Here is a 12,806-nt window from a genome sequence, read left to right on the forward strand (position 1 = left end):
ACTTTGAATGAAGACTTTCAATGTGAATGGAGACTTTGAATGTGAATGGAGATCTTGAATGTGTGTAAAAGTGGTAGGAAGACTTTGAATTTGATGTAGAATAATGAAGCATGTGATGCTTCATTATTTTCTTATTTTCTCCTTTGCATATTTCACACTCATGGAAGATTTCCTAAGCTTCAACACGTCCAGCAACTTAGATTAATTATTTGAGCCTATTTCACTGTGAATTTGGAGATTACATCATTAGTCTCTTGTACATCTTTCTCTTAGCTTTCCAACGCATTTTGAATCGCCCCAATCCGAGTTCGTATGAGGGAGATACGATGACAATACGAAAATGTGTCAAATCTGTCCTCAATGTGAACAAGGTGACCTGACACCTACGCTCCGCGTGGAATACCTACGCCCTGTGTAAATGAGCTTCTGAAGTCATATTTTTGTCCTCTAAAAGGTCCACACTCCACACTCCGCGTGAAAAGGGTCACGCTCCGCATAAATGATTTACTGACGTTTATCGAACACTTCTCACTGATTTAAGCTCCGCGTGGACGTTTATTCATCGCCTTTTCCATCTTATACGTTTGTCCTGCAAAGTACAATTATGAACACCGAGATTACTTGATTTATTTATTTATTTTATTTATTAAAAATGACGAAAATCAACTAAAGATACATAATTTATTACTTGTTGCTAATTTAGTGAAATATGCAATAAACTAGCACTAAACCTAACAACTTAGCTTAAAAATAAACCGTAAATTAACCCAAAAGATAGGGATAAAACGTCCATATCAGGTATAACAGAACACCAAAAGCGATGAGCAACCGCACAGTCACGGAACAGATGTAGCAGATTCTCCGGGACTGGGCAGCGAGGGCAAGAAGCGTCCAAGGACAGATGTCGTCTCACTCTATTCACGTTACAAAGAATGGAATTGTGAGAAGTTTGCCAAAAAAACATTTAATTTTCTCAGGGAGGTTAAGTTTCCAAATCACGCTCTAGATAGGCCGAGGGTTACTAGTGTCTTCACTCCCAATTATCTCATAACCCGTGCTGACTTCATAACTGCCAGAGGAGCATTGAGGCCAGTACCAACAATCACTGATAGGGCTGTCCGGACAAAAAACAAAGGCAGCGATTCGGAGCATGTTAGATGCAATCACGAAATGTGAAAAGACCGACCAAAGCCAAGAGTTGTTCTCGTTGTCCCAATAATCAGATACCGTAGCAGTCATCATCTCGTCAAGGAGAGGAATAATCGCAACAGAACTTAGATTAACGTTACCGCACCAGCAATCCTGCCAAAACAAGGTATCCCTGCCATTAAAAATGATTCGACCCACTCCTTTCTTTATCACACAGCTGCCCGCCACAATGCTGTTCCAAGTGGAAGAATGTGAAGGATTCACTTGGAACTTATTAAGACCAACCCTTTGACCGCAGTATTTAGCATGAAGAACCTGAGCCCAGAGCGAGTCATTATCCATAAGGATTTTCCAACTAAGCTTTCCAATCATTGCTAAGTTGAAGCGCCGCATACTCTTAATGCCAAGGCCTCCATTGGCTTTTCTCAAACCAGCACTACCCTAATAAACAAAATTAATATGCATACTATATGTATATTTCAGACCATTTCTCTATCTCCATTCAATAATTACTATTTCTCCCTCTTTTGTTTCCAAGTCTCATGTGTGACCCATTAGGTTCTTATTGTTACTAGACGTATACATTTGTTGAATTAATTTCCAAAATTACATTCAACATATTGTATATTAGAATGACTGCGCGGACTGTGAATAGCAGAACCGTAAACATTCCCCCAAAGCCATAAGAAGACAGGTTGATTCCGTTGTTGACCTTTCCGTATTAGGTCCAATATAATTCGATCCTTCACTGGCTATATCCTTGAACGAATCTTGTAACTATGGATAATGTCAAGTTAGATATAACGAGACGTTCATTTTACTTGTTCAGGTAGAGTTGACTCTGAATAGATAGATTAAGTGAAATCTCCATTTCGACTCTTAATCTATCGCCTTGCAAGTCAAGTCTCAACAAGCGATCATGGATATATCTCCCATTTATCAGGAGTGATGAATGCTCAATCTAATATTAACTATTCTGCAGTTACTTTGTGTGATACCCAACGCCTGCCCGCACACACCCTAGGATCCTTCCTGTTATGGATCATGTTTGAACAGAGTCAAAGCATCACACTCCATAATCCAGAATCACTAATTAATATGTATTTGAGTCTGAGGATTACTTATACCTACTAATACCAATGTGATAAACAGATGACATAGGACAAATCCATCCATCCTGTTATCTCAAGTCGGGTCCCCAATCCTAATGCACTCTTTTACTAGATCCATGTAACTGTCTAGATATCTCCATATCTAAAGCTTGTGAGATCAGCTCTCTGTTCATAACAGAAGACACCATTACATGTTGGGGTTTTATGTCCTGTAGACAATTGTTTTAGGATATAAATATTAATGAATAAATTGTTTATTTAAATCATTTGTTTTAATAAGATATAGAATGATTAAAACTATATATGAAAGGCATTAATCTTTTGTAAGTAAAAGTAACCCCAAGTTTATTTGAAGTAGTTATAAAGTGTTCATACAAGCATGAAGTGAGACTATACTTTATAATAAGTCAATAAACTTAAAAACCAATGCAAGTCAAGTAATATGTTAAAAGGGTTGGCATATTACTGTTGAGACTTGCATGTAACAGTGTTTTCTGTCGAGATAGAGAGCTGATCTCACAAGCTTTAGATATGAAGATATCTAGACAGTTATGTGGATACGGTGAAGGAGTTCATTAGGATTGGGACTCGACTTGAGATAACAATATGGACAGATTTATCTAAGTGTCAACTGTTCATCTCATTGGTGTTAGGTATAAGTAATCCTCAGACTCAAACAATCATTAATTAGTGATTCTGGATTATGGAGTGTGATTCTTTGATTCTGTGCGAGCATGATCCACTACAGGGGAGGCCCTGGGTGTGTGAGAGCAGGGTTGGGTATCACATAAAGTAATTGCAGGATAGTTAATGATAGATTGAGCATTCGTCACTCCTGATAAGTAAGAGATGTATCCAAATGGATGTTTATGGTCAATTGACCGAAATCCTTGCAAGGTGATAGAGTTAAGAGTAGAAATGGAGATTTCAGTTAACTTATCTTTCAGAGTTAATTCCACCCGGACAAGTATAATAAACCATTCGTTATATGTAACATGACACGTTTCATGGTTATAAGAATTGTCTGAAAGATTTAATTGATGAAGGATCGAATTATACTGGACCTAATACTGAAAGGTAAACGTCAGTATTCAACCTGGCTTCTTATTGCACTGGGGGAATGTTTAAGGTTATGCTAGTAACAGCTCGCGAAGTCATTCCGTTATATATAAGATGAAATTAATCAGGTTGAATTAATTCTAATAAATATATACGGCTAGTAGCAATAAGAACCTAATGGGTCGCACATGGGACTTGGAACCCAAAGGACGAAATTGTAACTTAGAGGGACTTATCTATATGGACCGAAATTCGTAATTAAATAAGGATTAGATAATTTAATTAATGCTTGTAATTGGATTATAATTGTAAATTAAATTATATGATAATGTGATAATGTTAATTATAAGTTTTAATGTGATTATAACTCTAATTAATTATCCCTAACATAAATTAATATCTAATTGGATTAGAATTATTATCTAATTATATTAGGATATGATTAAGATAATAATAAGCATTTATTTAATTATCTAATCAGTAATCCTATTCCAAATTGGATTCTAATTAATTATAATTAAACTAATATAACTAGGGTTAGGATTTGAGGAAACTATAAATAGCCCCTCCCCCTTAGTATTTCAGCCAACACATATTTAGAGGCTAGGAATTCTTCTGAAAGCATCCCGTCTAAATTACTCTTTTTTAAGTCTCTCTTTGATCTTGTGTCGATTCCTTTAGAGGCAATCAATTTAGATTGTTATGCATTGGTTGGTTACTAATCGTTTTCTTTTTTGTTGTCATTGTTGTTCATGATATACGGATTAAAAGTTGTGGGCACTTCGTTTGCAATAGTAGATTGAACTTCAGAAAAGATACACTTTGCTTTATCCCTATTTGTGTGAAATAACGATTAATAGACCTTGGAAAAAGGGAAATAGATAAAATTTTATAATTCCCTTGCACACAGGCTTGTCTATTTTCCTTCATTTATATTAGAAACTACGTTAATATGTTATTTCATATATGAAAATATAGGGTGTTTCAATTAGATTGAATAAATTTATTGTTAAGTTAATTAATAAATTTGATTTAGTTAATTAATCTAAAGATAATTGGTGATTTTAATTATTGAATAATTAAATATGATTATGCATTGTTCCTGATTTAATTTGTTTGATAATCATTGAAACGACATTAAAAGTTTTATTGTTAGATGAATAAACAAATTTGATTTGTTAATCTAAAAGATAAAATAGCAAATATTAATTTTGAAAATTAAAACTGATATTCTGAAATTATTTTGTTAAAATTGTTTTAATATATATATATATATATATATTGATGACTAGTGGAGAATTTCCGATTAGCTTCCGTCCCTGTGGGGGCGTCGTTGGGTTCGACCGGGGGAAGCTCCGATGCCAAAGTCAGTATAAAGTAAGGAGGAATAAACTGAATTGACAAAGTAGGGTTGCTAGGATTGTCTGAATGTGTACCTTGATAGCTTGAGATACAAGCTATATATAGTCATGGAATTGTAACTTTTAGTAACTAGAAACACTACAACAAATGGGCACTTGTGCCACGGTTAAAATCTTGGCACAAGTTTAAAATTTCCGTGGCTACACTATATAGCCACAGAAATTCTTCCGTGGCACAAGTGATCGTGGCTAACTAGTTGCCATGGAAAAATAATGGTCGTGGCATAAATGAGTTCTTATGCCGCAGGAACGTCCGTGGCTAATCACATCATTTTGCCACGGATAAACTCGTGGCAAGAATAAAATACATGTGGCAAGTAATAGCAACCCGTGGCAATCAACCCAACATAGCCACGAGCAAAACCGTGGTAAAAGTAAAATAATTATGGCTAGAAATCTTGTTTAGCCACGAACATAACCGTGGCAAAATAGAACCTCTAGCTAGAAATTTTGTTTAGCCACAAGCATAACTGTGGCAAAAATAAATTCGTTGTGGCTATAAAGATTTCCTAGCCATGAGCATCATCATGGCAAACATAATCAATGGTAATTTATTTTTAATTTATTTATTATTATCCAAACGGATGGAGAAGTAGATGGAGATGTTGCTCATAGGATTAAAGCTGGTTGGTCGAAGTGGAAGAGTGCTACGGGTTTCCTTTGTGACCCCGGCATGCCTAATAGATTGAAGGGAAAATTCTACCGGACGGCAATTAGACCAGCATTGTTATATGGTACGGAGTGTTGGGCAGTGAAACACTGCCACATCCATAAGATGTCGGTGGCGGAGATGCGTATGTTGAGATGGATGTGTGGTCATACGAAAAAGGATCGGGTGCGTAATGAAATAATTAGAACAAAAGTAGGGGTCACATCTATTGAGAATAAAATGAGAGAAAACCGACTAAGGTGGTTTGGCCATGTGAGACGTAGAGCGCTTGATGCGCCGGTTAGGAGAACCGAAGAGTGGCAAAGGGATGTAGTGGTGAGGGGTAGGGGAAGACCTAAGCAAACTTGGAGGAGGGTGATCGAGAGTGATATGAGTTTACTGGGAATTGAGGAAAATATGGTAGTGGATAGGACGGAGTGGAGGGAGCGAATTTGTGTCGCTGACACGACTTGATTTCACGGTTTTATATGATGGTTCATGTTAGCCGACCCCGAATCATTTCGGGACTAAGGCTCTGTTGTTGTTGTTGTTGTATATGATCTTTTGAATGGATAAAGCTCATTAAAATCAATATGAAAGTGAACAAAGACTCAAATTTCAACCAATCTTCTCAAAAATAATATTTATTAATTAAACATGAATCTTTCTAGCTATCATCCATCCAATAAAAATCACAACAGGAAAAGAAATCTATCAAAAATATCCAATATAAATTTTTTCCCATCAGTACCATACAAATAATAATAGAAGAAATCATAAGAAAAAATGAGATTCGCAGCAAGCTTCCAAAGATTGGAGTTACCCCACTCGTAGTTGAAGAAACCAAATGGTTTAATTCACCAACTGTTACAAAATCAACAATCAAAGTTAAGACAATATTTATATATATTAATATTACGAACGTAATTCAATAAGTGCAGATGCCACCAAATCACTTACAGGCTGACTAGTTAAATTTAACCACAGATATTACACTAAATTAGAGTATATTTTAATTCCAAATAAATTAAAAGGATAGCTACCTCAACAAAAACGACTCATATAAAATCCTACAAGTCAGCTACCTCAACTACAGAGTTTGTTTCCTCAATTAACAAAATCCTACGTGCACTCTGTAATTTTAAAGTAAAAAACAACATGAACATGAACATGAACGACAACGATAACATAGAAATGCAAGGATAAACATTGATCCAAAGGCTCAAAAGCAGTCCTAAAGAGTAAGATGTAAACCTTGTGAATTGAGAAATACAAGAAGCCTCCTATTGAATGAGTAACATAAAAACCAAAGCTTGTTTCCACTATGCAAAGCCATGCTGGAGTCAAATTCCTGCGACATTACATGCACAAAAAAATGTATAAATCAAACTATGTATTCCGACATCTGGAACTAGTTCTGTAAACAGAATTGGGTTACTAGTTCCATTACAGAACTGGTTTCCATTTCTGTAAACATCACTGGTTCTAATTCTGTATCCCGTTAGAATGGAAACAGAACTACCAGTTCTGAGTTCTGTATAGAGAACTGGGTTACCAATGTTATATCTATTCAATTTGCTCGATGGAATGTCTCGAGAGCAACCAATTATTTTATTGTGATATTTTTGTTTGTGTACGGATAAACGTAAGCATAAATTTGTTCTAAAAATTGCCTATAGAAGGATAATTGCATCAGATAAATGGTTAAATGTCTTTATAATTAGCTAATATGAGATATTTAGCCTATTTATTTATGTTTAGTGCTTGCTATCTATAGTAATAAAGTCATTACATACCAATAACACAAATTGATGAATGATAAGGCTTTACATTCCATTGGTCAACTTAGTATATAACAACATATATGCAAACAACTTTTTATCTAAAGATAGGAAGGTTGTATGTTGTATGTGCTATTTGACATGATTAGAGTGCATTGAGAAATACTAACCTTTAATTCCTTCTCAAGTTTTCGTGCAAGAGCTAAAAGTAATGTTGATTTGCAAGAGCCTAGTGGTCCTAAGATCAAAGTCATCCTGTAAAAGTCCAAACCAAGGGAAAAATGAGTAAAAGATGTCAATGATCCCTTTATTCGGGTGGCTAAAGTTGCAATTTTCCTATTGAAAGTGTAGAGAAAAATGAACTGCCAAGGGGCATAATGATGCCTGTTGTAGTGAAGACACATTTCTAATTCTAGCTATGAAGCAAAATCAGTAATTGCAAAGAATAAATAAACTGAAATGACCATGATCACCTCACCTGGACAAATCTGTATAGGCCAGGAATGGACATGGCATCCGCTCCAAGCAATTTCAGTCCGAAGTCAACATGAAGCTGCATAACGAGAGAGAGATGAGATGGTACTGCTCACTACAAATATGAACCTATAAATGCATCCAGCGAGTAGCATTTCTAATGATCTAAAACACTAGAATACTTTTGCGTAAGAATTAATAAGTTTAGAGAGTTGGTTGTTACCTTCTCCATTGGAGAGACAAATATATTTGCAAAACAAGGAAAGGAAGGAACCAAAGGCTTTAGGGTGATGCGTGGCGAGGCAAACACTTGCAAATCAACAACCTGAAATTTCTCTGAAGAAATTAATTATCCTACTTTGAAACATAAAGAAAATGGCACTGTATCTCACATCTTTAGTCTCAGTAATTATTTGTCTGTGTGAGGAATATAAGCATATTTTCGAAGCATTTAATCTGATAATTAAATTCTCTTTTCACCAATTATCAAATCAATAAAATACCTGAACTGTTGCTCTCAAACCAAATGCTTTAACTGCAATGGTGATGTTTGGATTCCCAGCCCACTTCACTGATGGTTCAATAATCAACTCTTTCTCGTCAGTGAGATAAACTTTTATTCCTGAAATAAAATCATCTAGAATGAGCACTGCATAAATTGTTTCACCAAAAGAGCGAATTTAAGCCACAAGTAACTAGATGACGCTGTCCATGGCATAAATCTATATGTGAATACAGACTGCATTGAGTTTTATAAAGGAACATATAGCAGCAACATAATTAGTTAATAGCAGTTGCATCTTATACACAAATTAACTGGATTATAGAATTCCTGCTAATGCATTTTCCATTTTACAGGGGATAGTAGGTTAGGTTATGTTATTATTTATATAATGCCAAGAGTAATTCTCTTCCCCCATTGATCAAATTAGTAACAATAACCACTGCATTTGACAGGGTAAATTTCAGCTACTGTCCCTCAGCTTTACATTTCATACCATAAACGCCACTAAACTTACTTTTATAATAGGATAGTCACCCAACTTCCAGCACACTGCCAGAATCTAGTGAAAATTACGCTGGAGATGGGGATTGATTTATATGAAATGATACTTAATTTTATGAACATCTACTGCCAGAATCTAGTGAAAATTACGCTGCAGATGGGGATTGATTTATATGAAATGATAATTACTTTTATGAACATTTATAGTTTCAGCTATTAATATGAAGTGGACCTTTAACTATTAGTTTGAGCTTTTAGTTGAGTTGGTTCCATGACATGGTATCAGAGCCTGCATGACCAAGTGGTCCAGGGTTCGATTCCTAGCAGCCCCATATGTTGAGTTATTTGCAGGACATGGTAATATGGGCGCCTGTGTTGTCACGCTTCAAGCCCAAGTGCGTTTTCGTGTGTGGGGGTGTGTCATCTATTAATGATGTTTTATAATATAATCCATACATCCATGTGGAGATTCCAACAATAGGGACAATGGATGAAAGATATTGGAAGTTCAGTAACTCCTGTTACAAAAGTAAGTTTAATTGTGTTTACGGTTCTAAAAGAAAGGTTTGGAGATGGTAGATGATATCCTACACCGGATTGTAAGGTCAAAGTGGCATCATAAAGCAATCTACCCCCAAAAATTAAAGCATAAATTGCTTGCTAATTCATATGCTAAACTTTGCAACCCGAATTTGCAGAAGAACAGTCGCTCACAAATTACATTGACCCGTTACTTACACAAGAACATTTTCACATTATAAATGATTAGACACTAATATGTAGGATAATAAGCCAGTAAGGGAAAACCAGATGATTGATAGGAAGAACATGGAGATCAACCAAAGGTGAAAACCTGTTTGAATATTCCACAAATCATCCAATAAAAAGAATAAAAGGAAGAGACGAAAGACGCACCAAATCACCCATTTGCCGTTCTTCACCGCGCCTGCATCGTCGTCCCTCCACCATTCCCCGCTCGTCCCTTCACCATTCAAACTTTGTGGCCTATTTTACAACCGTAAAATGCAAAGAAACGACGTTATGGCGTAGCAAACAACAAAAAAAAACGAGTAAAGTTTCTACACAAAACATCACGGAACTGGTACCTGAGAGTTACGGAGACGCCGAGATGCGGATCCGCTCGTCTCCGGCTACCCCTGTCGCGGTGGACCGAGGTGAATGGTGAAGGGACGAGCGGGGAATGACAAAGCGGACTTGGCGGAGGGACGACGATGCAGGCGCGGTGAAGAACGGCGGCCGGTCGGATGACTGCTGCTCTTCTTCTTGTTAACGGCAGAAATTTGAGAGAGAAGAGAAAGGAGGCGGTGTGAATGGGGGTTAGATTCAACCCTAATCCGTAATGTGAGAGCTTATCTCACTGTTTCTTTATTATTCCGAATTGAACCCCTAATTATTCAATCCTATGCACACTGACCCAACCTTTTAAAGTTAAATTCAATTATGCCCTTTTTCTATCACAATTGCCACCCTTCTACTTATCTAAGCTTCAATTTACCCAATCCCTTTAATAAATTCAATTTGTCTAATTTTTTTGAAATTGGTTTCAGCTTTTTGGAATAAGGGTTTTGTGTAAGTTTTGGAATTTGATTTTCAAATTGGGAATGAAAATTGGGAAAACTTTTTAAAGGGATTATTTAGTAAAGAGGGCGGTAACTTAACAATTGGGGGAAGGACAACTCGGCGGTACTCCAAATTTTTTAGGGTAATTATTTAAAGTTAATAGTGAGAATTAAATGTATTATTAATATTATTGTTAAATAAAATAGTGAGAATAGTAAGTGAAAATTTTGCTACATAATACATTATTGTTTGCCACCAAATAAATTACCCGTGGCATTAGTAAGTTTATACCACGCTTAAACTTTTCCCGTGGCATAAACAATTTCAGCCACACAAAAAAAATACCGTGGCAAGATTCGTGGCACAAGTATATGTTTGCCACGGAATAAACTTAACCGTAGCATAAATACATTAAGTGATCAAAAGTTTATGGTGGAATCCATTTTTCCCGTGGCTAACTAAAAATATGCCACGAATTTTACATTCTCGTGGCATGATTCGTGGCACAAGTGCTCATTTGTTGTAGTGAAAGTCTCCATTAATGCTCCATTAATGGCAGTTATTGGCTTCCTTTAAGTATGTCCGTTAGCTCCTTAATAGTTCATTAATGGCCTTTATTGAGGAATCGGCTCAGCTGTTCAGCTGGCGGATCGAGGGGTTATGGCGGATCTCCACATAGGTTTGACTACGGATCTCATCTGGTGGAGTCTTGGTGATCCGCCCATCGGATCCCTTTGCTTGATACGCCATGGCATTCCAGTATCAGGTGATCAATACACGGCCGTTTTGGGCAAATATCTCCTTTGATCCTTTGGATAATATCTCAATGTTATCATATATATATATATATATATATATATATATATATATATATATATATATATATATATATTTGAAAAAATCAGTTTGGGGTACTGCCGCAAGGCAGCAACCCCGGACTCCCTGTTGCGGGTTGCTGCCTCATGGCAACAACTAGCAACGCCATGTTGCTGCTGTCGCAAGGCAGCAACAACTGCTAATTAAAGGGGTCGGGTCGTTTAAAACGGCCTAGCCCAATGAGTATTGACGTATTTTTAAAATCGTTTTAAAAAGTCTGTTTTATATATATATATATATATATATATATATATATATATACACACACACGATTTCAGAATATAAAATTCTCGTTTGATTATCATATTGTATATAGTTTTTTTAAAAGTTTGATTTCACTTAATATTTGATATGGGTGAATCAAAGAGTTAAATAAATGACACAAATTAATTTGGATATGTATAATACTAATTTTGTATAGGTTATATTTATCTAATTTGTATTTGATACATTTTGATTAGATTAAATATAAGGGATATAAAATTAATAAAGATTAAAATTGGATGTGAATTAATTTAAAATGTTAATTTGATTAACTTAAATATTACACAAATAGTTTATCTAATCAATCAATTTAATTTAATTTAATTGAGTCTGTATGTTTTGCGTTATGGACATTATTAGATCCCATCTATAATTGTTGTTTAGTCTTTTGGTAATTTTTTGAAATAGGATCTGTTTGTCATGCCTTACCTACTCTCTATTGTATTTCTCTTCTCATCCAAATCTCTTTAATTAGTTGAAGTATTCTAAAGTATTGTAGAAATTGAACCAAGTCCAAAACTATGCGGTTGTAGATGAAAGTAATTGCCATTAGGTAAGCTTAATTTTGAACTTTTCTAAGATTGGAGATTGAAGGGTAAAGCACAAATGGTAAACACACTTTCAATTTACATTGGTTTGATGGTGGGAAGTGAAAGTGTTAGGGCTAAACAAACAAAGACACACCCACACAAAGAAATAATAGAGAAAAGCAATAAAGGCACACAACAATTTTCGCGTGGAAACTTCTTCAACAAGAGATAAAAACCACGGGAACCATGGGCCTCTTAAATCTCCACTATCAAAGGATTACAATTTTTGGACGGACAAAACTGTAACAAAAAACCCTCGCTCTCTCACACAAACTCAAAGCCTAAGTTACACCTCCAAGTTAACTAGCCTTGGAAATGTGGAATGCATCAAATAAAGGCCTAAAGCCTATTTATAAGGGAACTCCCATTGACTTTCTTATTTCTAAGCAATGTGGGATTCACACATCCCTTTACAACACTTTTAACCAATGTGGGATTTGGGGAGATATCCCAACAAATCCTCCCTCGACCCAAATCCCCACATATCTCAACATCTTCAGAAAACTTAACCCTCTTTGCAGTCTTCTTTTTCTTCATTCTGCTAAGGGAACATCCATCCAGATAATAAATCTGTTCCCTCTTTTCATTCCTTGCAATATCAAGCTTCCACCTTTGAACACTTTGCAAAACTTACCGGCTCCAACATATTTGTAGCCACGTGAAGCCAATTCTCTAACGAAATTATATTGGCTCTAGCACTAGGCACAAACTTCACATTAGCAAGTGTTTTGACAACACCATTGTGGAGCTTCATGCGGACTCTTCCGACGCCTTCAATCTTCATCTTCGAATCCCACTCCGAATGTATCCAAAATCTCCATCAACTTGTAAAGTGTCAAAACAA

At 35.8% G+C, this 12,806-nt stretch overlaps 1 protein-coding gene across 1 annotated transcript; it reads right to left on the reverse strand.

Moving 5' to 3' along the window:
- Positions 1-6,006: 6,006 nt before the first annotated feature.
- LOC136218468 (uncharacterized) lies at positions 6,007-12,746 on the reverse strand. The gene is made up of 9 exons (XM_066005354.1): positions 12,597-12,746; positions 9,758-10,020; positions 9,505-9,656; positions 8,149-8,267; positions 7,869-7,970; positions 7,650-7,724; positions 7,342-7,426; positions 6,645-6,741; positions 6,007-6,254 (listed from the first exon to the last, which is right to left on the reverse strand). The coding sequence occupies exons 1-7, from the start codon at positions 12,744-12,746 to the stop codon at positions 7,355-7,357; spliced, it is 933 nt and encodes a 310-aa protein (XP_065861426.1). The 3' UTR covers positions 6,007-6,254; positions 6,645-6,741; positions 7,342-7,354.
- Between the last annotated feature and the right edge of the window lie 60 nt (positions 12,747-12,806).

Source organism: Euphorbia lathyris, chromosome 1 (assembly GCF_963576675.1).
Source record: "Euphorbia lathyris chromosome 1, ddEupLath1.1, whole genome shotgun sequence".
Classification (NCBI taxonomy): domain Eukaryota; kingdom Viridiplantae; phylum Streptophyta; class Magnoliopsida; order Malpighiales; family Euphorbiaceae; genus Euphorbia; species Euphorbia lathyris.

Excerpts from the sequence above, each read along its gene's own strand:
- LOC136218468 (XM_066005354.1), bottom strand. The coding sequence starts at position 12,746 with ATGAAGATTGAAGGCGTCGGAAGAGTCCGCATGAAGCTCCACAATGGT. Across the intron at positions 9,657-9,757 it reads GGCGTCTCCGTAACTCTCAG|GCCACAAAGTTTGAATGGTG; the intron begins GTACCAGTTCCG and ends GTTGTAAAATAG. Across the intron at positions 7,427-7,649 it reads GCCTATACAGATTTGTCCAG|GATGACTTTGATCTTAGGAC; the intron begins GTGAGGTGATCA and ends GGACTTTTACAG.